This window comes from Saccopteryx leptura, chromosome 13 (assembly GCF_036850995.1).
Source record: "Saccopteryx leptura isolate mSacLep1 chromosome 13, mSacLep1_pri_phased_curated, whole genome shotgun sequence".
Taxonomy (NCBI): domain Eukaryota; kingdom Metazoa; phylum Chordata; class Mammalia; order Chiroptera; family Emballonuridae; genus Saccopteryx; species Saccopteryx leptura.
The window spans coordinates 29,081,375-29,108,944 of record NC_089515.1 but is presented as its reverse complement, the minus strand read 5'-3'; the positions used below and the strand labels follow the sequence as shown (position 1 = coordinate 29,108,944).

Here is a 27,570-nt window from a genome sequence, read left to right as displayed (position 1 = left end):
TGTTTTTAATAAAACAAAAGCAGTTTATTCATGAAGTCCCGGGTACAAGATTAACCAGTACTGAATGCAACTTCAATGTTTTTTTCTGAAATAGTCGCTTGAGCCTTGTGGACTGTCTGCTTCAAGCCATAGCCTGGGAAGGTGACCCACAAGCTCAAGGGTGAGTTCTTCTTCCTGGGTCCGAGTCACGTGCTCTTGAGGTCTCCGAAGACCACACGGGCTGCATTGCGTCCGGCTGCTCCCATGACACCTCCTCCTGAAAGGGAAGCTCCCGTGAACCGAAGCTGCGTTCCCCTGACCCCCCACTCAGGGAGTGGCAGGCCACAGCTCGCAGAGCATGGCGGCCAAGCAGAGTGGGGCTGTCTGAGGGAGGTGGTCTGGCGGGGGGAAGTAGAACCACCATGAAGACCGTGAAGACGGATTCTGGGCACCCCGGCAGGTGTCCTGCCTCAGAGCTCTGGGGAGGGGGCTGGGAGCGCCATCCAAGCAAGGGTTCCCTGTCAGCCGGAGAGCCAACGTGCTGGATGGCGAGACTCTCGGCCCAGGAAACCGATGTGAGACCGAGGGCTGGAGGGGGGAGACATGGAAGCACAGAGTTTTCCTGGGCGGCCACTCCCGCACAGCGCCGAGTGTCAAAATGAAACAGCAGCCTCGGCTGATCCTGGGTCGGATCAGCCTCAGCAGTGTGGACAGATGGGAGGCCAGGCTTGTGGGCAGGTCAAGACAACAAGACCAACATCTGGGGGCTGTCACCATGGGGATGTCTTTCCAGTGAACCCTCTCAACACGTCTCAAACTGATCTCGTCCTCATCCCTGTCTCCTCTGCCGTGTCCCCTGCCTCAGAGGACAACGCCACCCCCTTCTCCTCGTCCTGTGAAGCTTGGGGTAGGGTCGATGCAGGGAAGATTTTTTAAACTGAGAAACTTCCCTGATCCTTACTGGTCTAAACTGTGGCGGGGGGAATTCAGGGACACGGATCTCGCACGATCCCAAACGAGAGTTTGGAGAGATGCCTCTGGGACAGGCACCCTCAGACGTCATGAGGAGGTGGTGGGCTAGCCGCCCTGCGGGCTCAGCCAGCCTGGCAGAGGCCACCGTGTTTACCGAGCTCTGAGGATTCTGCATATCGGAGCGGCTTGTTCTTGGGGGGCTCTGCCCCAGCCTCCCTGCCTCCCTCACTGCTCATTCCGTTCCCCCGTCTGCATGCCTCTGATGTCGGCCAGCCCTCGCCACCCACACAGGGCAGCTGGACCAAGGCCCACTCACCGGGATGGGCCCCACTTCCACAGAGATACAGGCCCGGGAGTGGGCAGCGGTAGCCAGAGTGCCGGGGCACGGGCCGGGCAAAGTAGAGCTGGTCCAGGGTCATGGCGCCGTGGAATATATTCTGCGGGAGCGGGGGGGGGGGGGGGCAGGGCCCCAGCTGTTATCACAGGAGCGCTGTGGGGCTTCCTACCCTCCCCGAAGCCCCTCCCCTGTTCTCGGAGGCAGGTTCTCCTTCCAGGATGTTTTCTTGGTTCTCACGGAGCAGAAAGGGGAGGGGAAGAGAGAGGACAGGTGCATGTTCTAGGGCTGAGGGTGAAGTTTTCTGGAGACTTTTTTTTTTTTTTTTCCAGGAAGAAAGAAGGGTGGGGAGTGTCTTCAGAGTGTGAGGACTTGAATGGGAAATTTTAAAAGGAGATTCTAGATGTTCTACTGTGGACTATGAATCCTGCTCACGCTGTTTGAAAATAGAGGACTTTGACTTATTTGGCTGCTGACACATGTTTCTTTGACTAAGACACCCCTCTAAGCCTGGGCCCCGGGTTCCAAGCTCCAGCAGAATCGCAGTAAGTTGCAAAGGGCACTGGGACTCGAGCTTGGTTCTGCTCCAGTGGCCTGGGTCGGATCAGCCTCAGCAGTGTGGACAGATGGAAGGCCAGGCTTGTGGGCAGGTCAAGACAACAAGACCAACATCTGGGGGCTGTCACCATGGGGATGTCTCTCCAGCCAACCCTCTCAGCACGTCTCAGACTGATCTCGTCCTCATCCCTGTCTCCGCTCCCGTGTCCCCTGCCTCAGAGGACGACACCACCGCTCTCTCCTCGTCCTCCAGACCGAGTCCTTCATGCCCCCCAAGTCGGCCTCCAGTTGTTACCAAGACCGCTCGCTTTGGCCGGCCCCATGCCTTCCACACCCACCCGTCCCTTTCCCTTCCCGCTGCCTGGCCGCCTTTGGTCTAAGCTGGACAGTGTGGGCCAATAAAAATATAACATGGCCACATATATAACTTGTATTTTCCAGTAGTCCCTTTAAAATTTTAAAAAGAGATGGGCAAAATTAATAGCAATCCATATTTCATTTAGCCCAGTAGGTCCACAACGTTATCCTTTCAGTGTGGGATCGACATAGCAATTACTGAGACTTTGCACATTTCTTCATGCGAAGTCTTTGCGGTCCGGTGGCCTGCTACCCTTGCGGCACGTCTCATTTTGGCCCAGATCCACTGAAGCCGTCAGTAGCCGCATGAGGCCAGTGGCTGCTGTGCTGGAATTGGCCTCCTCACTGGTCTCCCTGCCTCCAGGCTCAGTGAGGTTTTACTATACTGAGTAGGGGTCTGAGGCATAGTGCCTTGGGGAAGGGAGCGCCCCTCGAAGAAATTCAGATGGGTAGGCTGACAGGGACGACCAGGAGGAAGGGCCAGGATCTCAGCAGGCGCTGTCTCTTGTGTCTGTTTCTCCCAACCCTTCCCCTACTCCCGAGGTTCTCGGTCCCCTCTCTGCTATGGTCTCGGCCGCTGTCCCCTCTTCTGATGTGGGCTGTGTGTGGAGGGCACACCAGGGAGTGGGGGCACAGAGAGAAGAATGTGATGAGGGACCCCCCCCCAGGCGTATTCTTACCCCTCCAGGAAGCCCAAAGATTCTCTCCAAATCAGGTGGCGTGAGGATGTCTCTGCCCACCACGGAGCCCTTGAAGCCCGGGGCGTAGACCTCGACGCAGTCAAACACTGGTGGGCGGAGTCGGGGAGGAGGGGCGTTACGGTGCACAGCCGGGCAAAGCTACTATAACTCATTAAACTGTACAGTAAAAATGGGTTTATTTTAGCACATGTAGGATGTATCTCAATAAGCGAAAGAAAGAAAGAAAGAAAGAGAAAGGGAAAGGCAGGGAGGAAGGAAGGGAGGGAAGAAGGAAGAAAGGAAGGAAGAAAGGAAGGAAGGGAGGGAGGGAGGGAGGGACGGAGGGAGGGAGGGAAGAAGGAAGAAAGGAAGGAAGGGAGGGAGGGAGGGAGGGAGGGAGGTAAGAAGGAAGGAAGGAAGGAAGGAAGGAAGGAAGGAAGGAAGGGAGGAAGGAAGGAAGGAAGGAAAAGAAAAAAGAAAAGAAAAGAAAAGGAAAGGCAAAATAAAAGCAATCCACAGGCACATACAAAGCCTCTGGATCCCAGGCTAGTCCAGCGCCCCACTCTTTCCCACCTCCTTACCCCAACCTTAAACACAAAGGTATTTGTCTCCCTTGATCATGCAATGCTTTCTTCATCTGATTGCTTTGCTCAAGCTGTTTCTTCCGCTCGGAATGCCGTTTGCTACAAGCCTAACTCCTAGGCCTCCTTTGAAGCCCAGCTCCAACGTCCCCTCCTTTGGAGAGCTCTCCTTGTCTCCCAGCTCCCAGCATCCTCCTCTCGCTCATGCACCACCTCGCACTGTAAGACTGGCTTCTTTAGTATTCAATCCACTAGCTATGAGCAAGGTGAGGGCAGGAAATGTGTCTTTCTGACGTTCTCAGCCCAGTGTCTGATCCTAGTAGGCATTGACTATGTTGACTTAGGTTTCCTTGGGTACCTCTCCCTTCTCAGAACAGAACCTGAAGGTATTAATCCCAAGGGGTGGTCAGAAGGAGACGGGTCCATTCAGACCACACAGCGAGCGAACCCTCTGGGGACAGGGCGGTCTAGCTTTCTTTACCTTTGTCTGCATAAGCGTTTTTCTCCTGCTCGTCCCAGACTTTGCCTCCAGCCAGAGTGTAGGGAGTGTACTGAGTGAAGAGGGAGATGACGTGGCAGCCGGGAGGAGCCAGGGTGGGGTCCAGGGAGGAAGGGATGCAGAGCTCAATCATAGGCCTGTGGTGGGAGAGACGGTCAGATCTGAGGAAGCAGCTGCCCCGAGCGAAGGGGCAGGGCCGCTCTGAGATGAGGGGACGGAGGAAGGCATGGACTGAGATGACCCCCAGGCCGGGCTGATTATATATGGGAGGCCATGGTGGTCGTTCACCTGCATGGGTTCCGTGGCCACTAGGAGAGTCCGCCTCCTCCTGAGGGGCTCCCCTAGCCCCAGGCCCCAGACCCCAGGGTCTCTGGTCCCACCCTGCCCCCACCCTGAATGTGTGGTTATTCCCTGCCTTCTTCAACCATACAGCCTGTAAAACAAGCAAGGTCTCCAATGTCCACAGGGTCCAGAGAGATAACAGGTGTGAAGGGGTCAGGCTAAGACAGCAGGTGCTCAGGAAGCCAGATTTCAACCAAGCTGACCCCTGTCTGATGACCTTTCCCGAGCAGGCCGAGCCAGCCAGCTGCTGGGGCTGCAGGAACTGCTTCCTGCCCCGCCCTGGTTTACACCACCTGTCCTACCTGAGCGCCTTCTTCCTCTGGCCTCCAAATATGAGTATCCTTGAGGCCATGTGGAAAGCCCCTCCTCCCTGCATCCCTCGTTTGCAACAGTTCATCTGAACTTGGATGTCCACTAGGCATCTGCAAAGTAACTCGTCCAAACTTGAATGCCTGGTGTCCCCTAAACCCTGCCCCTCCCTGCACCCACCATCTTCCCCTTTTCAACAAAGGGAGACGCCATCTTCCCGTGGCTACTCTTTCTCACTCACGCCCTACTTCCTGCCCAGCAGCAAATCCTAGCAGCTTTAAATACCCACTATTTGGCCACTTCTCATCACTTTCACTGCCCCGCCCTGGTCCAAGCCACCATCCTTTTTCCCCTGAGTTCTGTAATAGTAATCAATGGCAACAGATGCCCTTTTCTCCATACAGCGGGCACAGTGGTTCTTCTAAAATGTAAGTCATGCTCCACACACACTTTCCTGAGCTAAAATCCAGGAGTGGTCTACAAGGCCCAGCAGGATGCAGCAGTTGCAGATCAGACCCCACTTTCTACCTTTTATTTCCAGGTTCTGTTTCTCCAGCCACTCTGGCCTCTAACACAGCAGCATCCTACTGCCCCAGGGCCTTTGCACCTGACTTTTCCTCTGTCTGGATATTCTTCCTCAGATACCCCTCCAAGACCTGTATTCTTGCTTCCTTCAGGTCTCTGTTCAGATATCATGTTATTAGAGAAGCCTTTTCTGACCCCCTAATAAAGACTAGCACACCCCTTGACCTATTTTTCTCCATCTCACCAGTGCATGTTTTTTGACCATCTTATCTTCCACCATTAAACATCAATGACCTGAGGGAAGAGACCTTGTTGACTCTGCTTGCTGCTTTGTGCCCATGTCCATGAACTAAGCCTGGCACAGAGTAGGGGCCCCAAAACATTTATGAACTAATAAATGAACTTTTCCCTCTACGCTCTCTCAGGGCACACATCCTCTTTACCTCATCTATACATATTTATGTGCCTGTCTGAGGATGTTTTGTGTCTATTTCATGCCCCTACCTAATCCCTGACTTCCCCAACCTGAGCCTTTACAGAGCCAGGCACAGAAGAGGTTTTCAATAAGTTTTGGTGGACAGTTAACAGTAGGGAAAGATGCCTGCTCCTGCCACACCTGGCCTGCTCCTAGAAGGATGGAGGTGCAGCCGCAGTGCAGTGGGAGGTGGGAGAGGCTCTGTCAAGGTTGGCATGAAGGCAGCTCATCAGAGATAAGAGGGAGCATAGAATGGGGTGAGGGCATGCCTTTGGACAGCCGCTGACTTAGACAACTACCCTTTCTCTCCCAGAAAGCATTTTCTCCGTTTCTCCCCACACGCCAGCACTATTCTCTCTGCAGTCTTTGCTGCTTCTGCTCACCTGTGGCACGTGGCAGAACATGTTTGATTTTTCACCCCTTACCTGCCCCAGCCCACATTTTTCTTGCCTGGGATGCATTTCCTAGCCTTAGATCTAAGTATGGATTTAGGCAGATCATACCTCTTCGTGGATGTTTAACACCTGGAGGAAGAGGCAATCCCTAGTGTGTCTGGGCAGTCACCCCCACCGCCCCAGGGCCACATGTGAGAATATCCCAGGGGACTGAAAGCCCGGGACCACCCACCTGTGGGAGGGCTGGCCGCCCATGGCGTCTTCAAAGGCTTGATGGAGCAGGTGGGTGTTTTCACAGTTCAGGTGGATGGAGCACTGGTGATGGGGCAGCGGCCGGCCCCCGGGGGCATTGGGGGCCGCCAGGAAGTCAGGGAGCCTGTCGGTGGCCACTGAGAAACCAAAGCAGGAGAGGGGTCAGGGCCAAAGGCTGGTGTCTTCAGACCCCTGGGGATCTTCCTACTCTACCCATCACCCAAGTGTTAGACTGGGGAGAGAAAGTATAAAAAAGCGTTTCAGGCCCTGGCTGGTTGGCTCAGCAGTAGAGCGTCAGCCTGGCGTGCGGGGGACCCGGGTTCGATTCCCGGCCAGGGCACATAGGAGAAGCGCCCATTTGCTTCTCCACCCCCCCCTCCTTCCTCTCTGTCTCTCTCTTCCCCTCCCGCAGCCAAGGCTCCATTGGAACAAAGATGGCCCGGGCGCTGGGGATGGCTCCTTGGCCTCTGCCCCAGGCGCTAGAGTGGCTCTGGTCGCGGCAGAGCGATGCCCCGGAGGGGCAGAGCACCGCCCCCTGGTGGGCAGAGCGTCGCCCCTGGTGGGCGTGCCGGGTGGATCCCAGTCGGGCGCATGCGGGAGTCTGTCTGACTGTCTCTCCCTGTTTCCAGCTTCAGAAAAAAAAAAATATACAAAAAAAAAAGCGTTTCACCTTCAAATTGAGGGGCAGGCTGCAGGCCGGGGGATAGCAATGATGAGATAGGTTAGTTTTCCCAGACCTGGACATTGCTCACTCAGATGATATCAAAGAGATGGCTCTGCAATTGAGTGTGTCTCTTACCGTTGATCTTGGTGACAGGTGACTTGGTGTCCAGCTGAGAGATTCTCTCCACGAACTCTTTAGGAAGCCACTCCTGGAAGCAGAGGATTCCATAAAAAGCTTGTGGATGGCCAAGGCCCCAAGTGGCTGCCTTCTTCTTTTGTTCAGACTGGTCTCTTGACCTCTACTTCTGGAAACCCTCTCTACCCTTCTGAGTTCAGCCTAACCACCTCCTCCATGAAGCCCTCCCCTCCTGCTCAGCACTGACCACTTCTTTCTCTGTGATCTGCCGCCGCAGTCCTGACTGTAAATGGCCCATACTAACACTTGCTTTAGACATGGCCAGTGGTCTGCAGGCCTCTTTTCTCCTCCAGTCTGTAATCTCTTGGAAGCCTTGATGATCTCAGAAGTGCTTTAATAATATGCTTTTGAACTGATGCTTGTTGGATTGTATTAGTGGAATCGCTCAGAAAAAGTGGTGCTTGTTGCAAGAATAGCCCCAAGAGTGGTGGGGAGCTCCCTGCTCATGCACATATTATCATTTATTGTAGAGACTGGGGAGGTGTGGTCAGTTGCAAAAATTGCTCCAAATCCTCCCCCTTCCCTGTAAGCATGCCCCTCTGTAATGTCCTCCCATTCAGACTCTGGTTGGCCACGAGGCAAGACCAATGTTGGTAAGCAGGATGCGACAGAAGCCTGAGAAGCACTTGCACGGTTGACTCCTTGCTTTTGCCTCCTGCCAGATGCTGAGACCATGCTGGAGGGTGAAAGACAGGTGGAGCAGAGCCGAGTCACCCGGTCCTTCCAGCAGAGACCACCCTGCACTCGCCACCACCCACTGACCCCCTGGCGTGAGAGCGAGCCCAGCCACGGTCAGCAGGGCCCACTAGTTGACTCAGAGCTGATGGCAGGTGTACCAGCAAGCCCCAAAGCAGCTAACTCTGCCAAGATCTACTGACTTCCCCAGCTCTCTGTGCTAAATCAGTATTTCTTGTCATGGGCCCGATCGTTGTGTGGCATTCATACGGAAATAGATAATTGACACAGATTAGGGATGGTGAGGAGGGAGAAATCGGGATAACAGGAAAGTTGTATAAGTGACTCTGGACTGGAAGTCACACCTGGGTTCCAGCTCTGGCTCTGTCCATTGCCACCTGCATGGCCCAGGGGACCTCACCTCTCGGACCTTCCTCCCTCACCTGCGAGGCTTCTTTCCTATTTGCTACCTGCCTGGTAGGTAAGAAGGAGGACTGGCTTCCCCGAAGGGGGGCTGACTTGGCGCTTGCATCTGCCACTCGATAGAGTCCTGGCTCCCCTTGGTCAGCCGGTTTTTCAGCCCGTCTCGCAGACCCCTTCCCCTCCGCCTCCCAGGCCTCACCTGTGGCGTCAGCTTCAGGAAGGTGATCTGCGGCGATGCGTTGGACAGCACCACTCTGCTCCTCACTTCTGAGCCATCTTGCAGCACGACCCCTTGAACACGTCCTCCACTGCTCACCTTCACCTTCGCCACTGTCTAGACCCCACAGGAAGGAGGCCCCCGAAACCCCAGGGAGGAAAACTAGCTTAGATCTCGAAGAGTTTTTATCGTCCTGGCTGCTCCTAGGTATTCACAGGTTCCTCATCCCGAGCCCACCCTGCGGGCTCTGCCGCCCTGGGTGAAGCTGTAGTCCGCCTCCTCCAAGCGGGGGGCTCAGCCCAAGTCTGGGTTAACGGTGGTGAATTAAAAGGGCAGCAGAAGAACTGGGGCTGGCTGACAGCTGCTAACAGGCTGCAGAACCCGAGCCCCTCAGCTCTGAGTCCCGCCTTGTTCATCAGTAAAATGAGGGAACTTCCAAATGCGATTTTGTTCCATCTAGGACCTACCCAATAAGCAGAGTTGGGGGTAGAAAGGCCATTCACCTTTTCGGTGAAGATACTTGCTCCGTGTGCAGTGGCTGAGCTTGCGATGGCATCAGAGAGGGCACCCATGCCGCCCTGGACGTAGCCCCAGGTCCCCTGCTCCCCCTCCAGGCCCCCCATCACGTGATGTAGCAGCACATACCTAAGAGCAGATCATCAGAATCAGTGGCCGGAGATGGGATTTAATCTCCCCAGAGTTCAAGGTGCAAAGATCTCACCCTGTCTTGAACCTTCAGCCTCTCCCTTCCCCAGCGGCCCTGGCCCTCTAGCCGGTCAGTGAGCTCTGGGCTCCTGCAAGAGCCCTTTGCTTCCCATGCTGCCTTCTCTCCCCATGCCAATGTGTCTGCGAGCAGCTCTGGTATCAACGTGGTGGCAACGCCCAGACCCACCGCGCCGGCTCTCCCCTGAGCTCCAGCCTGCTTGCCCATCCACCACAGAGAACTCCACCGGGCGGTTTCTTGACGGGCATCTTAAACCCATTCCTCTCTCCCATCCTCCAACCTATTTCTCCTTCCAGCTTCCCTGTCCCAGTGAGTGGCATCTTCAGTTTCCCAAAGAAACCTGGGTGTGGATCTTGCCTCCGGCTAGTCTCTCACCACCTGTACCCCATCGCATGCTGGTAGCTCTGCCCCTGAAGCACTTCCCACGGCCTGCTCCCTGCTGCCCCTGTCCCCGGTCCAGGCCACTGTCTTCTCTTCCGGGAACTGCTGCAGCCCCGCTTTCTAACTGGACCACCTCCCCCCCGCTCTTTCTTCCCTGCTGACCCTCCACCATGCAGAACCTGGGCCCGACCTCACGGCCCAGCTGTGCTCCTGTCCCTTCTCTCCTTTCGAGGCGTCACTGGCCAGACTCTGAAAATGGTTCCCAGGGCCCCTGCCCCCTCGTCAGCCTCATCCCTCACCAGGCCCCCCAACAGCCTGCACGCACACTTTTACCCAACCCAACCTCTTGCAGTCCCGAGAATAAATCACACGGTTTCTCAACTCCCAACATTAGCACACACTGTTCTGGCGGCCTAGAGCCCCCTCCTCCCTCATCTTTTGCTGAACTAACTCCCCCTGTCCTTGGAGTCCCAGATTGAACATCTTCCTCCCGGAGGGCCCCGGCCCGAGGGCCGCTGTGCCCTGCTCGGTCTCCCCACCACGCCACTCGCGACACTCCGCCATCATCACTCGCTCTGTGTCTGTCTCACCCACAGGGTTTCAGCTCCATCTACCGCTGTTGCCCAGCACCTAGCAGAGGCAAGTGCTCCATCAATATTTATTGAAAGAATTAATGAAGAAACAAATGACTTAAAGGCACATTTTACGACCTGAGCAGTAGCTAAGCCTCGTGGAGGTCCACAGAGAAAAGGAGACAAGGCCCCAGCTGCAAGATCCACACCGGCCGTTTGATCTGATCACAGAGCTTGGCCAAGGTGTGGCAGCTGCTGCCAACCCCTTTCTGCGGCCCTGGGGAACGCGGGGCTGGTTTAGTGAATGCTGAAAACCACTCCCAAGGGCTGCTCTCATCCCTTGAGAAAGCCACACTGACAGCTGCTAGCTGCCTCTTCTGGTGCATTGGACATGGCCCAACACCTGGCAGCATCTTCTACCCCAACACACACACACACACACACATGCACACACACACACACACACACACACCCCTTCCTGCTCCGACAGGCGCTCATTAAGTCACACCACAACTCCAGACTCCACTGTGTCTGACTGCCCCCTCTCGGATCAGGCTGTCAGCACAGCCCCAGCTGCAAGGGAAAGGCAGCTTCCAGCCCTTACAGAGATGTCTGCGTGTGAGTGTCCGGGACCAAGGACGGATTGGTGGGAGAGGGAGGGGCAACAGGGCTTCCTGGGAGGGGAGGACAGAGGAAGAGAAGTGAATGGGGGAGAGGAGAGGAGAAAGTGGGAAGAAGATATATTTATGTGAAATGTAAGAGGTGGGTGAGAGGCTTTTCTTACTGAAGAATAGAGAGTAGTGGTTAAGAAGGAAAAATTCGGGGCAGGTGGCGGTTCAGACAACTTGGGCTACAAATCAGCTTGGCCACTTACTAGCTGTGTGACTTTGGGCAAGATACTTCTCCTCTCGGAACCACGTGCTCTTAGACGTTAGCGTGAGGGTTAGATGTGGCGTGTGGCTCCGTGCCTGGCTCGCTGGGCGAGCTCCGTGGGTGACTGTTGTTATTGCTCTTTGGGGGGAACCTGCTCCACCTCCCGCACTCACCCACTCCCTGGAGTGTGGGGGCTTGTCATGGCTCCAATCACAGCATCCGTTGCTAGAGTGGCTTTTAGAGGTTCAGACTCAAACCACTGGTCCAGCACCTGGGACAGCAAAATGGCAGGAGAAGAGTGTCGGGGTCTCCGGGGGAGAGGACTCCTCCCTGCGAGGCTGGCCCGAGGCTGGGGAGCCCCTCACCTTGGTAATCGGAGCCGTGAGGACCTGGAAATACTGGGGCAGCTGGGCTCCCAGCGTGCGGCCTGCAAGAGAAGACCCACGAAACATAGGCGAGAAGGAAGCATTCTGACCTGCAGTGTCTGCACTGGCTTCTTGGTCTGTAAAATGGAGTCTGTCAGGCTCCCACAGCTACTGTGAGGGGTAAATGAGACATGTAGAACATTTGCAAGTTCCTAGGCACTTAATACATTTTAGCTGCTGGAATTATTTTTGGAAAATTTTCACTTGTACCTTATTCCCTTACGTTGAACTCTGTAGGGCCGGTGCCCTAGGAGGTGGCTGGCTTGGCTAGTCCACTGCTCTGATCAGTGGTGGGATTCAAATAATTTAGTAACCGGTTTCTGCCCTAATGACCATTTTAAATATAAAAAAAATACACCAAAAGGTAGCTTATTTCATTCATTTAATACCCAAATAAGAACAATAAAAGAAGTACACAAAACCAGATTGTGTTATAAGAAAGAGTTTAAAATATTAATGAAAAAATATTAAATAATACCTGACAAAAAGTAATAAAACTGTTATTTAAGATATTCCCATATTGCTTCTTGATTGGCGTCCTCACTTCCTGCTGAAGTAACAAACGCGAGGGAATTAAAATGTAGTATTTAATCAAAGATATAATGAGTTTTATGAAATGAATTAATAAATATTACAAGTATAGTTCTGTCAAGTTTTTTTCACCTATGGACGGAATGAACATTACTACGGGCACTTAGTATATGCTGCTATGCCGATGAACATGAAAAAAGAGTCAGGAATATAAAATTATGATTTCCACATTGGATGACTGTCCAGGTGCCCATCTTAGAGGGAACCCTGATTACAAGTGCCATTTTAACAACCAGTTTGCTGAGCTCAACAAAAAGGTATCAGGTTCTGCCGAACTGGTACGAATTGGCTGAATCCCACTACTGCCTCCGATCCCGACTAAGAGTATTTCAGGGAGTGGCTGGGCAGTAAGACTATGAGGGCAGGGATCATGATCTCTAGCTTAGTGTCTGGCACATAGCAGTTACTCAATAAACGTTCATCACATTAATATTTATTGCATGTTGATCGGACAAAACTCTTTGGACCGTAATCTGAGAGGCAATGTCTATGTTTGGCATCTGTGAGAGATTCTACCGGCTCTCACCCGTCACCCCTCCTATGTCCACACACTTGGCCATGTAACTCTGCAGTGCCTCTCACCCTCGCTGGGTTGTTCCTGCCCTGCTCCTGGATTCTGGACTCATCCACACGGTTTGCTTGGCCAGTGGAGTGTTTGAAGATGTGATGGAAATAGCAGCTTGAAACTGGCCTGCACATCGGGGCTTACCCTCTGTGCTTCTGCCGTTGATGTGAGAAGGCCCCTCCTGGATTAGCCCGTAGCTTCCAAGAGGAGGATGAGAGGCACTTGGAGCAGAGCTGCCTTAGCTGGTCTGCCCCTGCCACAGACACATGCATGAGACCAGACCAGATCAGCTGAGCCTAGTTGAGTAAGCTAAGCCATGCAGATTTGTAAAAAATAAATTTTTATTTTTATATGCCACTAGAGTGTGCAGCAATTTTGTGATCACAGCTAACTATTTCTTTTTTTTTTCTTCCTGGAATATAGAAGCTTGATTAGTCTTTATACCCCAGAAATATAGTAAAAAAGAATAGCATGCTTACCCAAACTTTCCTTCTCATAGCCATGGCAGATATCACTGATTGATCACAGAATTTTTTCTTGCTGAGCCCAAGTCTACCATCCTCTCTGCATGGGGCCCCTATCTCTTATTCTAGCTGGCTATGGTGACAACTTCCATGCAGGCTTCGATCAGCTTCTCATGGTGCCACCAACAGCAACTCACCTCACACCTGTAAGGTGTGCCTCTTCATTTCTGCCTTGGGGCTTCTCTAGCACCATGACAGGACACCCACAAAAACCCACTTGGCACCCACGGATGCACAGTTCTATGTGGGAGTTAATATCCTATGGGGTAACCTTTGATCAATGGGAGCTAGAACCCGATGGAGAAATGCTTCTCCTTTCTCCTCTTGGGAATGGTCCTCACGTACATTTCATAAGCTGTAGAGGGTCCTCTCGGGACCCAGAACCTTGTCACCCACATGGCAGCCAGCACAGCTGCACACCCTGGCATTGAGGCTCTGGTTTTAGGGCACGCCAGGCTGAGACCTCCTCACCACATGCTCCAGCAGCCCCTATTGATGGACGGCAGTTGGTAGGCTGTCTTGGAGGTGCGAACTTACGTGCGATCAGGGGGAAAATGGGCTTAGCTCCATGAGGGTCACTCATCGTGCCCGAGGCCGGCACTTTGGACTCACCTGCCTGCAGCAGAGGTGTGAGGGTGGAGAGTGACTTGAGCCTCTGCAGCAGGGAGCCCCGCCAGAAGGCCTCCACATCCACGGGGGCTGCATCCAGCAGAGGGTCAACGGCTAATGCCAAGTGATTCATGAAGGCCTCGTATTTGGGAAAAGCCTGGAACAGAGCCTTGAGTCAGGGCCCCACGGCCTAGAAGGAGACACGGTCCTCATGCTCGTCCCTCCATGCCGCCCATGGGGCCTGCTGCCCCCTGGCCGGGCCTCCGGGCCTACTCTGGCCTGGTGCGGAGCTGTCTCAGCGTGGCTGTGCGGAGCTACTCCCTGTTCTAGGTCTGTGCGCTGATGTCCACACGAAGGGAGGTCAGAGAGAGCCTGGGAAGTGGAAGAGCCACTGGGTGGTGGCAGGCACAAGGGGTTAATGCTGGTCAAGGCCAGTCGACAGCCACAGGACACAAGCAATTACCTAGGATGTGGTCTCTGTGATAAACCAAAAGCCACTTAAAAGTTCCTTCTTTCTCTCCTGTCTGTCCATACAGTACTGATAAAAGTAAGGTCTCTTTCCTGTATTCCAGCATGCTGACGGTCCCTTCCTGGACTGCAGATCTCCCATATCCTCTCCTGACAAGCAGGAACAGTAGTCCGCATCCCTTCACCCCACCAGCTCCCACGACAGAATCCACTTGGACTCACGCCTCCTTCACTGCATGGGCGACAGGAGCTGGGACGGACATCTACACCACTGGAAGCCTCATCTTTATTTTCAGCCCAGACTTTTTTATTCTTGTTTCATCTAGACTCATGGATATACCCATGGAATTTTAATAACTGTTACACAAAGAGAAGTTCTGTGTTGAAGTATATTTGACAAGTCTTGATAACAATGGAATTAAACAGCTTGCTCTGCATAGGCCTTTAATATGCAATGTACAGAGACAGAAGTCAGGCCCCTTACAGTCCACACTGGGACGTGTGTCCCCTGCCTCCCCCTGCAGCACTCGAGGCCACAGCCACTGTCCTGTAGGTCCAGGGACCGGCCTTGTCCTGAATTTTCTCTAGCACATCTGAGATGGGCAGGATTTGGAGAACAGGGTGTAAACGGTGGTCTCCAACTTGCTGCACAAGAGTCACTTTGGGAGACTCTTGACAGTCACCAAGGTGATTCTGACTGTCAGCCAGGTTTGGAAGTTGCTGGTTAGAAGAGATATATCGTGCGCCTGTGGTTCTCTTGGTTTTACCCAATACTAGATGAACACAACAAAAAACAACGCATATTGATTGTATTAACCTAGGTTCTTTAATAAAAAGGTCTCCACCGAGATATGAGTAAATGCTATGCCTTCAGCTTATATCTAGGTTCTGTACAAAAAAATAGCCATTCAAGGACACTTCTTATATCTGCAAACCAATCACACCTGGCCCATTACCTTCAACAACTCATTAGACACAACCACCCAACAAATTCCCTACAGTGCAATCCCAGGAAAAACAAGCATTCGCTATCAGATGTGGGCACTTCATTTCATCAGACCTGCATGCCATTGTGGACAATTTCTTGCCTTGGGCTGCCAGGGGATTAATGCCCAATCGAATAAATATTTATTACAACTCTCTTGTCCTACGTTCCTGATTCAGTTCATTCTACCCTTAATTGTCTCTGATCCGCCCTTGATCCTTCTTTTTGGCCTTCATGTGCTTGAATATTGATAACCACTTGGAGTTCTGTCTGGAGGCAGGAAAGGCAGAAAAGCACATGCCAATAGATTTCCTTTTGAAATTCAGCGGGCAGAGCCCACCCGAGCAGTGGCCTCATACTGAACACGCACAGGTTGGAGGGGCTCCGGTTCCATGGGTCTTAACCGCTGACCTCCTTCCCCTCTCTTGACAGTGCCCCAGGCTAAAGGCCAGCACGGGCTGGAGCCCTGCCAGGGCAGGTGGGTGGCCCAGGGACTCGTGCTCTAGGACAACGCGCCCCAGGCCCGTTTCTTTCAAGAGCCGCCCGCAGGCTGGCGCGGGAGGACGTCGGCCGCCAGTCACTCTCCTACCTGGGCATCCTTCCAGGAGAACTGGGCAATCTGCTTCTGGTTTTCTGCCAGGTCTGTGCCCAAAAGTAGGGACCTGGGCACCCTGCTCCCAGTGCCTTCTTCCAGCATGGGGGTGAAGGAGTAAGGGTCTCGAAGATGGAGCCTCAGCCCATGTTTCTGTGGAACACGAACAGAACAAGCAGCACTTGAAGGGATTTGCGGCCTTTGCCCTTGACCCTTCTCTGATTATGTTTATGACCATTTACGTACCTGCATGCAGGTTTCCAACGTCTTGATTCCTACGTTTTAGTGTGAGCCTGTGAGGCCCTCTCGCCTAGGCACTCTACGGCAGACCATATCACACCACGCCACACCACACCGTGCCTCGCCACGTCATGCCATCCACACCACGCCTCCCTGCATCACATCTCCTCAGAGCACACCACGTCACACCCCACACATCACTTTACGGTACACCGTGCCACAGCACGCCACCCCGTGCCAGGGACTGCACCAGGGTTCACAGTGGTTACCTTCAACAGCTCCACGTCACTGCATTATACAAATACAACAGTAAAGGCTCCGAGAAGTTGGCCCTGGCCGGTTGGCTCAGTGGTAGAGCATCGGCCTGGCGTGCAGAAGTCCCGGGTTCGATTCCCGGCCAGGGCACACAGGAGAGGCGCCCATTTGCTTCTCCACCCCCCCCCCTCCTTCCTCTCTGTCTCTCTCTTCCCCTCCTGCAGCCAAGGCTCCATTGGAGCAAAGATGGCCTGGGCGCTGGGGATGGCTCCTTGGCCTCTGCCCCAGGCGCTAGAGTGGCTCTGGTTGCGACAGAGTGACGCCCCGGAGGGGCAGAGCATCGCCCCCTGGTGGGCAGAGCGTCGCCCCTGGTGGGCGTGCCAGGTGGATCCCGGTCGGGCGCATGCGGGAGTCTGTCTGACTGTCTCTCCCCATTTCTAGCTTCGGAAAAATACAAAAAAAAAAAAAAAAAAAGACTTTGAGAAGTTAAATAATTTGGCTGAGGTCCCCTGGGACGTGGATTTCGGTTTCAAAACCACTCTTCTGACTCCCAAACCTGGCTCAGCCCCAGCACTGACTCCAGGTGCCCTCAGTCCAGAAATAAATAATTAAAATTTGGAAAGACACAATAAAGCAACAATTATGTGAAAATCCATACTTACAAGGTAGATAAACTATTCTCATTAAAAATTTTATTTACTTTGCAGACTCATTTACCCCACGGTCACCGTCAGTGAAGCCCCCTTGATGTATTTCAACTATAACTTGATTTATTTGACTGGCGCGTGGAACTTCTCAGGAGCACACTTTTTTTTTTTAATAAAGAAAATAATCATGTGAAACTTTCTATTCTGTGACTCTTAGTTTTCAGAAGCTAGATTTTTCAAAAGGAGGGTCACACACCCACACATCGGCCACTGATCATAACTGGTGCATTTGCAAACTGCCTTCAGCTACAGTCCGGTATGGGCTGACCAGAAAGCCACTTCCAGTCCGTGGCTAGGTTGTATCCAGCCCTGTTTGGTGACAGGCTCCCCACCCCTTCCTCTCTCATTCTTTCTCTCACTTTCTCTCTCTCTCTCTCTCTTTCTCTCTCTCTCTCTCTCTCAGGGGCTCAAAAAATAATTTCTCTGGTGGTTCTGTAGTTATCTAGTTCGGAGAAGTCCTCTACATGAGCCAGTCCAAGCAGCCAGAGCGGTGGCAGTGGCTCAGTGTCTTACTAACTTCAAACTTCGATTTAGAGCAGGGTCTGGGCTCCAGTGCGCGCGGCTTCCTGTACAGACGGCACAGGGGGCCTTGTCTCTTGGGTGATGGAGACACCAAGCGGTAGGAGCTCCGTGAGCTCCAGGGACGCAGTGGCCAGAGTTTATAAAAGAAGCAGTGAGGGGAGAAAGGGATCTGAAAGGTGGGGAGCGCTGGCCAAGACTGTGGACCAGCTAAGCGACGCCCACAGGGGCAGACTGGGGGGTCTCAGACCCCTCACAGCAGCCCAGGGGCCAGAAGAGGTGACATTTCCTCCGATGTCCTGCTCGGGCTTCCAAGAATGGGGACGGTATCTGCAGTTCAGCTGGGCTTACGTCCTGAGGAAGCTTCACAAACTCAGAGAGGCTCAGGGCCCAGGCAGGTTCGCTGTGAGGGCTGGGCGACACCCCAGAAAGTGATAGGGCAGGGAGGACAGGGCTGGGACCCCCGTGCCACGTAGGGAAACAGACAGTGTTGCATTTAGAAACATTCGCCTGATGGTGACAAAGCTCATTCATCAAAAAGTCTGATTTTTATGTGAAATTTTCCAATTTTTAAGACACTGGGTGGGCTACACAAAATACTGTGTGGGACAGCCAAGTCCTCAGATGGAGGGGGGACCTCATCGGGGGCACACACGGAGCCTCCACGCCAGGTGGAAGGTGGAACACACACACACACACACACCCAGGCTGCAGGCAGGCTCTACCTTCATCGGGGGCACACACGGAGCCTCCATGCCAGGTGGGAGGTGGAAAACACACACACACATACACACACACACACACACACACACAGACTGCAGGCGGGGCTCTACCTTCATCGGGGGGCACACATGGGAGCCTCCACCCCAGGTAGAAGGTGGAAGGTGGAACACACACACACACACACCCAGGGTGCAGGTGGGCTCTACCTTCAGCTCCAGGTCAGAGTAAATCCGCGGCCTCAGCAGGCTGAGAAGGTAGGATGCTCGGGAGAACTTAAACCCTGAAACCAAATCAGATGAAGACAGGCACCAGTGGTCACTGGCGGTCACCCCCTGCTCCCTGCCCCCACACTACCTCTAGGGCTCACCTGGAATGATCTCCTCGGTGACAGCTGCACCCCCGATCACATGGCGCTTCTCAAAGACAGCCGTGCTCACCCCCAGTATCTGCAGGTAGGCCGCCTGGGGGGACACACAGGCCCTCCCTCGTCCCTGGGGCCAACCTGCAGTCTCAGGTCCTCGCTGCGGGGCCAGCCTGCCACCCCTCAGCTCTGCTCGCCTGTTGTCACCTCAGGGAGAGCGGTCCTCTTGCTGTCCCTGTAAACTCTCTCTTTCCCAAATGTCAGAATGCTCAGACCCAGCATGACTGCTCCTTCCCCTCTACTTCCGCTGAAGGTGACCTTCCCTCCTGCCAGGCCCCAGGTGCCTCTGTGACCTCAGGTGACCTTCCCTCCTCAGCAGCCCCGAGAGGCCAGGCAGCACCCGACCAAACGCCCTCGCCTGCGAGCGCTGAGCTAGACCTCCGGTTTCCACGCCTCCTGCCTTCTGCCAGGGCCGCCTCCACACCAGCCCACCTGGCCTCCCTCTTCCTGGCACAAATGGGCTGACCAAAAACAGTCCCCACCTTGCCTGCGTCGTGGGCTGCTGCGAGGGCTCGCTGAGCTGACCCTGGCCCACAGAGCATGCCCAGTAAATGAAGCTAGCTCCACACTACAGCTTTATTTGTAGGAACAAACGAGGGAGGGTTTATTAATTTTTCTCTAGTACTTAGTTGGAAATCAATACATATTTGTTAGATGGAATTAGTCGGATATTGAGTCTACGTTGGTCCTGTTACCACCACCCAGGTGACAACAGGGAGGGTGTAGTTCAGAACTTAGACTTAAGAAAAAAATTTACCTGGCAACTGCTATGTGCCAAACACCAGACGGGATCATCTCCTTCAACCCACCCCCGTACCCTAGAGGTCGGACTATGATTCTTTTCATTTCACAGATGAGAAAACCGAGGCTTAGTGAGATGAATCACTTTCCTCAGGCTCACAGAGGCGCTGGGAATTGGACCTGGCTGGTCTGGACCAGGATCTACACTCCCGGCACATTTAATGAGAAAGGGGAAAGGGCGGTCCTAACGTTGGGCGGCCGGCCTGGCTCTCGGAGGTGAGCCGTGTGGCTCTTCTGTGAGAATGACCACCCCGACCAGGGTAGTTTGAGAGCAGGTCCCTTCACAAGTCTCCCTAAGCACAAACAAAAGCGGGGGCTCCGGGAGGTGCGCAAAATACCAACCGCTCCCTTTCTGGGCCGAGTGACTGCGGCTTCCTCACCAGTTCCCGTTCCCCTCTCCTCTCCCTACAGACCAGGTTCATCGAGAGGCCAAGGCACAGAGCTGCCCCGTTTTCTGACAGTGTCTGAGAGCAAATCTCTGCCTCTTAGACTCTCCCTCATGTCATCCGACAACAGCGCAGGTCAGAGAATCAGCGCCCTAATGCCTCCTCCCTGAGCGCCCGGGTCCCCCAGGGCCTGTGGCTTCCTTGCTGCCTGGAGTCACCACCCAACCTGGCGAATGGCAGGGTGCCGGGGGCCCAGCGGGAACCTGCCGCAGTCAGTCCCCGTCGTCGGGGTAAGGCTGCACCTGCCGCACCCTCAGAGCACGTCACCGGCTCCCTTCACTACAGCTCTGTGCGGCTGGGCATCGTCGCTCCGGTTTTACTGGGGCTCCGAGTGACTCGCCTCACCCTCCACAGGTAGAACGTGGCTGGGAGGCAAACCAGGTTTATATTGATATAAAATTGATGTTTTAAATTACTGATTGGTTGAGTTTCAGCATGACCCATGTAAAATGTTCAAGTAAAACTATATGTCAGGGAAAGTATTGAGATTTAACACACGTCCCCTTGCTCCCCGATGTAGCTAAGTCCCCTCTATTGATATTCTAGAGCTGTCACTGCTTCAGGGAGATGCTGAGTTTGTCCTGAATGCCCTCTGCACACCATGGCCTCCCAGGAGTACCTGGACTCGGGTGTGAGGAGCAGAGCCATAGGGTGACCGGCACAGCTCGGACAGGCCCTTCCTCTGCACGCTGCTTCCTCGCTGTCTCCAGGGTGCACCTGGGACCACGCGGCTGCTGTGCACCCCAGATCGCTACACGTCCTAGACCCAGCCGGGAGCACAGGGCTCCCTACACAGGGCTGCCCATAACCTGGGGCCATAGGGCTGCCATAACCTGGGACCTATAGCCAACCGGGAGCACAGGGCTCCTACACAGGGCTGCCATAACCTGGGGCCACAGGGCTGCCATAACCTGGGGCAGAGGGCCCCCCAGCTGGGAGCACAGGGCTCCCCACACAGGGCTCCCCACACAGGGCTGCCATAACCTGGGGCAGAGGGCTCCCCAGCCAGAAGCACAGGGCTCCCACACAGGGCTGCCATAACCTGGGGCCACAGGGCTGCCATAACCTGGGGCCTATAGCCAGCCAGGAGCACAGGGCTCCCACACAGGGCTGCCCATAACCTGGGGCAGAGGGCCCCCCAGCCGGGAGCACAGGGCTCCCACACAGGGCTGCCATAACCTGGGGCCTATAGCCAGCCGGGAGCACAGGGCTCCCACACAGGGCTGCCCATAACCTGGGGCAGAGGGCCCCCCAGCCAGGAGCACAGGGCTCCCACACAGGGCTGCCATAACCTGGGGCCTATAGCCAGCCGGGAGCACAGGGCTCCCACACAGGGCTGCCCATAACCTGGGGCAGAGGGCCCCCCAGCCAGGAGCACAGGGCTCCCACACAGGGCTGCCATAACCTGGGGCAGAGGGCCCCCCAGCCGGGAGCACAGGACTCCCACACAGGGCTCCCCACACAGGGCTCCCCACACAGGGCTCCCACACAGGGCTCCCACACAGGGCTGCCATAACCTGGGGCAGAGGGCCCCCCAGCCAGGAGCACAGGGCTCCCACACAGGGCTCCCCACACAGGGCTGCCATAACCTGGGGCAGAGGGCCCCACCCAGCCCCAGTTACCTGCGCCCAGGCTCGAACATGTCTCCCAGACTATGCCAGTTACCTACTTCCCAGCTTTTCATCATCTCATCTCCGAAAGTTCCCTGACTCTCCCGAGGACAAGGGCCAAATCCACGCGCATTAGGAGAGGAGAGGAAAGGGAGCCCTTGATATCCATTCCATCGGCCGCTGGCCAGCACCAGGGAGGCAGCACTAGCCTGCCTTTCCTTCTCTCCCGTGGCTACTGAGAGCTGCACGCCCAGGGGCCAGTGAAGCAGGGCGGGGGGATGGTACTCACAGCCACCAGCCCGTTGTGACCTGCAACGACACAAGGAAGAGGGGAGGAAAGCAATACTGGTCAGCGGCAGACACACTCCTTGAGTAGGGTGGTCACCCGTCCCTGTCCCCGTGCCTGTGAAGATGCTGGAGATATAGCAGAAACGTGGGGGAGCCCTCCAACCCTGTACCTGGATGTTGGAATAGCATCTAGCTTGAGGCCGTCAAACACCTGGTCTTTGGAGAGTCAAAAAACCCTGGATTTTGCCCTGGCTTGAAAGACATCCTTTCACCCTGGCTCAGCCAGGGACCCCCCTGCTGGAGTGAAGTGTGAGGGGGAATCCATGGTCATCAGATGAAAGCTATCTCACAAAGCCTCGAGTTGCTGAGCGTCTGTCACTTGGGGGTGAGCGGGTGACTGTTGGGTGAATGTCACAGTTTCCTTGGCAGGGAAGAGAAGGGAAACATGGCTGACACACAGACGCTGAGGTTCCTGCCTGACACAGAATCGGTGGCCGCCCAGCTGAGGGCTGGTCACGTGGACGGCTGCTGTCAAGCCTGGCTTCCTTGGCCATGTGGTTCACAATAGTGCCCCAGGAGGCTTTAGGCACGTGGGTTTGTCTTTGTCAATCCGCAGTGCTCCCGACATAAAATAAGCACAGTTCAAAAAGTAGCTAAACACACACAGTTCCCACGTATGCTAGAGTAGCTAGTATGCTTCAGGGGTGCCGGAGACTGGGCACACTCCCCTATCTTGCATATAAAGTTTCTTTCCAAAAATCTTAGGAGGGCTGACTTTGGGGTAGGAGCCCTGAACTTGGCTTGGGATCCCAGTTCCACACCAAGCACACTGGAGCAAGTGCCTCTGCAGCTGTGAGAAGCTTCAGCATCACCCTGGCTGGTTGGCTCAGCGGTAGAGCGTCGGCCTAGCGTGCGGAGGACCCGGGTTCGATTCCCGGCCAGGGCACACAGGAGAAGCGCCCATTTGCTTCTCCACCCCTCCGCCGCGCTTTCCCTCTCTGTCTCTCTCTTCCCCTCCCGCAGCCAAGGCTCCATTGGAGCAAAGATGGCCCGGGCGCTGGGGATGGCTCTGTGGCCTCTGCCCCAGGCACTAGAGTGGCTCTGGTCGCAACATGGCGACGCCCAGGATGGGCAGAGCATCGCCCCCTGGTGGGCAGAGCGTTGCCCCTGGTGGGCGTGCCGGGTGGATCCCGGTCGGGCGCATGCGGGGGTCTGTCTGACTGTCTCTCCCTGTTTCCAGCTTCAGAAAAAATGGAAAAAAAGAAAAAAAAAAAAAAAAAAAAAAGAAGCTTTAGCATCACGAGGACTCGTGTCAATACGAGACTGCAGCTCCTCCCAGAGTCTGCTCAGCAGGTTGTGGTTGGGGCCGGCAAGGGGGTTTTCCACGAGCTCCCCGTCATGCTGAGGCTGGTGGTCCCTGGGGTGGAGCGGCCCCCTCTCCACTCTTAGGAGAAGGTGCAGCTGCTGCTGGAAGAATCCTCGCTGGGCAGAGGACAGGCCCCAGTCCTTTTCAGGGAAGGAGCCCGGCTTGGTCTGGACCACTTGGCATGTGTCTGTCCTCGGTGATAAAACATCGTTCCGTGTCTTCAAAGATGTCAGAAGATGATTGTGTCATCTGGGCACCAACCTGAACCCCGTGTTACTCAAAATACTCAACCGATAATTTCACAGACATCCATAAACAGGGAGCAGCAATGACCCACGTGATGGATTTTGTCTCAGCTGAGCTGATTCTGTTGCACATTTTCCCCATAATCACCCCCAGTTTTAGAGGTCACTGAGCCAAACCCTGATTTACTAAAGAATCTCTACCGTGGAGTTTTCAAACCTCTCCAACCACGATCCACGGGAGGAAATGCATCTCACGCTGTGGCCTGGCACACGCAAGTGCATTGCACAGAAACAAAAGTTTCACGAATTAATATTAATTCATCGTGTGATAAGCAGGTGATGATCTATTTAGTAATATTTTATTATTTTTTTAAAAGAAAAATGCTAGTGGATATACTATTTGTACAGATTTTTGAAAACTCTTTTAAGAAAATTTAAAATTATTGCTGGGTAGGACTCATGAATGGTTGCAACCTGCATTTGAAAAGCCATGCTCTCCAGTACACACAACCTAAAGGCCAGCTGTCCTGGGCTCAACGGGCTTCTGCCACTTGCCAGGCACAGCCCTGAGAGAGTCCATTTAATGGACAGCCCCCCCTTTCCTCATATGTGAAGCAGATAGGATGCTGGGGTCCTTGCAATGTTGCTGAGAGAATAACCAATAACATATATAAAGTACTGGCCCTTAGCAGACCCATAATACATGATAGCTATTTGTCCTTTAATTAGCGCTGATTAGAAATCCTGGACAACTAATAAAGGTTTCTAGGCAACTGGGTTTCAGTTCAATCATAAAGATAAGCTCACAAATGCACAAATACACCTCCAATAACAAAGGTTGAGGAGCTGATATCCCAGGACCCTCCTCCCTCCATCCCTCACCTCCTTGCTGAGCCCTCCTGTGGCTTCTGGTGACCTCCTCTTGCCCCTTGAAGTGGCCCGAAGCTGCATGCTCTGCTAGTCTGCGGGCCTGACTCCCGGGACCCTTCGGTAGCAGGTGCATAGGGCCCTACAGAGAAGCTGCTCTGAACAGGGCTCCTGAACGTTAGGCTGCAGCTGCCTGCATTGGGTCCACTCAGTGCTAGCTAGACACGCTGGTTAGACATGCTAGCCTCCAGAGTCACCTTCAATCCTGAGAATCCTAACCACAAGGTCCAGGGCCCAGGACCTGCATTTTCATAAGCTCCTGGGTCATTCTTAGGCATACTGAGTTAGAGGACTAAATCAGGGTTGTCTTCTAGGTGGCTCCCACATACTGGTGTGAGTTCAGGGATGCAGAAATAAGACCTAATCTCCCTGCCAGGGGACAGCAGGGGTGAGCTGTCACCAAGGACAGAAAAAGGCAGGGGTCTGAGGCTGAGACCTGAGTACTTCCATTTACTGAGCTGTCAGTGGGGGCTAGAGCTGGCTTCCTCTGGCTGGGAGGTGTGTGAGCGGTTGCTAAAACAGCCATTGTTAAAGAATTAAGTTAGCCTGACCTGTGGTGGCACAGTGGATAAAGCGTCAACCTGGAAATGCTGAGGTCGTCGGTTTGAAACCCTGGGCTTGCCTGGTCAAGGCACATATGGGAGTTGATGCTTCCAGCTCCTCCCCCCCTTCTCTCTCTCTCTCTCTCTCTCTCTCTCTCTCTCTCTCTCTCTGTCTCTCCCTCTCCTCTCTAAAATGAATGAATAAATAAATAATTAAAAAAAAAAGAATTAAGTTATATAAACTTAAAACAGGCCCTGGGTGGTTGGCTCAGTGGTAGAGCATTGGCCCGGTATGTGAATGTCCCGGGTTTGATTCCTGGTTAGGGCACACAGGAGAAGCGACCACCTGCTTCTCTATGCCTCTCCTTCTCCCTTCTCTCTCTTTATCTCTCTCTTCCCTTCCCACAGCCATGGCTCGGTTGGAGCAAGTTGGCCCTGGGTGCTGAGGATGGCTCCATGGCCTTGCCTCAGGTACTAAAATAGCTCGGTTACCTAGCAATGGAGCAATAGCCCCAGATGGGCAGAGCATTGCACCATAGGGGGCTTGCTGGGTGGATCCTGATCGGGGCACATGCAGAAGTCTGTCTCTTTGCCTCCCTGCTTCTCATTTAAGAAAAAAATAAACTTAAAACAAAATAAATTATATTAAGAACAAAGATAACCAAAACTGAGCACTGTTGCTTCTTCATTATTATACTGTTTACTATCTCTATGCTCTTGCAGTAATTTACCTCTATGTATCCATATAGTGGCCACACCATACAACAGGCTGCTGTGTATCCTATCCAACTTCACATTCAGGCACGCCATTGTGGGTAACGAAAACAGGCCATGGCGGACACCACGGACATCAGCAGGCATTAGATACCAGGTTTGATTTATTATTCTGTTGACAGACTTGAGAAAGTAATGAGAAAAATGCTAATAATGCAGATTAAGCTGAACAGTGTCTGCGTCCAGAGCTGTAACGCTGTGAATAGCACCAAAAATGGAGGAAATATTCTAGCATTCAAAAATATTGAGGAAAGTCGGCCCCATCATGGAAGGAGTGAAGTTCAGACATAAACCTTGTTTCACTTATTTCACTTTTGCTCCACTCTTTCAAGTAAATGAAAATATCAAACTACATTTTCTTGGGGGAACTATTGTCATTTGTTAATTGCAACCACAGATTGGCTACTGAGTTCAGCAAAAACCACAGAAGTTCGGTGGGAATCAATGGGCTCCCTGGAGTGTAGAGTACCATCATTTTGTCTGTAAAACTGTGTGCTGCCCTGCTTGAACGGCAGCATCTCTACTGCACCGGTGTACGTACACACATCGTGCCCGGGAGGGGTCGCTGTTAAACCTTCACTGCACACGTCTGCTCTCAGAGCGTACAGACATGAACGCCAGACACCATGCAGCTCCAGAGCTGTCTGATGGGCACACTCTTCATCCAGTCCTGTCATTGTCTCTCTGTATAAGCGCGGGTGGAAATAACGTCAAAAGCTGAAAATCAGGCCTTTTCTGAGTGTGAAGGGCAGGCCTGGAGGAAAGGCAATCTGGTCCCAGCCCGCAGTCTCACGGTCACGCGGGAGAATCGGGTGCTTCACAGCAGGGGGTCAGTGGGCTGTGGTGGGGCCGCGGTGGCAGATTCCACACCTCAGATGTGCAAGGCAGTGCGCACTGCCACCCTCCGCGACGTACGCGTGGAGCTCTGGGACTCACTTCTGTTTTTTCCTAACTCCCCTTTATGAAACAATTCCAGTGTCCTTTGGGGGTGGGTGACCTCAGTCTTGAGGTTGTGGTGACCAGAACTCAGGGCGCTTGGGGTGGCTGGACTTCCCCAGTCTGTTGTCCCAAGGCTCTTTCTAACCGTTACGGACCATGCGCCGCTCACGAATGTTGTGGCAACCAGCAATGTCACAGGAGATGGAATGACCTAGTCCTCCCTCATAATTTTAGATGGGAAGACCCAAACTCACAGAGGGCGAGAATCTGCACTAGACCACTCAGCAAGTTGACAGCACAGCCAGCCCCAGAACCCTGGCGCCGGCCTGTGCTGCTCACCGCAGCCCCTGTTCTCGCTTGCCCCAACTCCTGGCGGCTTGTGCCTAGGAAGCAGGGCGGGTTGGACAGGGGTTCCCCAGGCCTCCGAGCAGGGCTGCCCTCCCCAGCCCTCGGCACAGGCTCAGCCCACTTTACCTGCTCCTATCACCACCGCATCGTACTCAGGCTTCAGGCGTCCCCTGGCTTCCCAGTGAGCTTGTCTCCACGCAGGGCCGGGAGAGGCACTCAGGGCCCTGATGAGACCTCGGCCTCTTGCAGCCATTTCTGCCCAGTACTAGACCAAGAATTTGCTTGCAATCAGCTTTTTGTACCTCCTCAGGCAGGGGAAGGAGGAGGGAGAAAGCAGGAAGAGAGGAGGAGCTACAGTCCCGTGGCCACACTTGGCCTTGGGCCACGACTAAACAGGACGCTGAGCTAGAGTCCACACAGGGCAGTTGCAGGCGGTCACCTGTCCACCTGGAAGAAGTCATGCCACCTCCAGCCCTCCAGAGAACAATCTCTGAGCTCATGATTCTCCAGGGCTCCCCTGTGCCAGGCACTGAGCTGGCACAGCTGTGCCACCTCTCACGTGAGCCCCAGGACCCCCAGTTTACAGGCGAGGGGGCTGAGGCTCAGAGGAGGGTGTGTGAGAGCAGTGACTGCTCACTGTGCTGTCCTGCTTCCCACTAGGGAATTAAATGTCCAGGA

General features: G+C 54.0%; 1 protein-coding gene across 1 annotated transcript; it reads right to left on the bottom strand.

Annotated features, from left to right (window-relative positions):
- On the bottom strand, positions 1-27,378 carry PYROXD2 (pyridine nucleotide-disulphide oxidoreductase domain 2). Its single transcript, XM_066355754.1, has 16 exons — positions 27,019-27,378; positions 21,753-21,772; positions 18,553-18,646; positions 18,392-18,465; positions 15,739-15,894; positions 13,700-13,853; positions 11,348-11,409; positions 11,156-11,253; positions 8,936-9,077; positions 8,415-8,549; positions 7,058-7,130; positions 6,239-6,395; positions 3,943-4,097; positions 2,881-2,987; positions 1,268-1,388; positions 1-256 (listed from the first exon to the last, which is right to left on the bottom strand). Exons 1-16 carry the CDS (start codon positions 27,143-27,145, stop codon positions 186-188), a joined length of 1,746 nt encoding a protein of 581 aa, XP_066211851.1. The 5' UTR covers positions 27,146-27,378; the 3' UTR covers positions 1-185.
- Between the last annotated feature and the right edge of the window lie 192 nt (positions 27,379-27,570).

What these genes read in the sequence shown, in the direction of transcription:
- PYROXD2 (XM_066355754.1), bottom strand. Translation starts at nt 27,145, where the DNA reads ATGGCTGCAAGAGGCCGAGGTCTCATCAGGGCCCTGAGTGCCTCTCCC. An exon ending in GTCACAACGGGCTGGTGGCT is followed by an intron (nt 18,647 to 21,752) that starts GTGAGTACCATC and finishes GTGTCCCCCCAG; the next exon opens with GCGGCCTACCTGCAGATACT. An exon ending in GGCGGCCAGCCCTCCCACAG is followed by an intron (nt 4,098 to 6,238) that starts GTGGGTGGTCCC and finishes CTCCCACCACAG; the next exon opens with GCCTATGATTGAGCTCTGCA.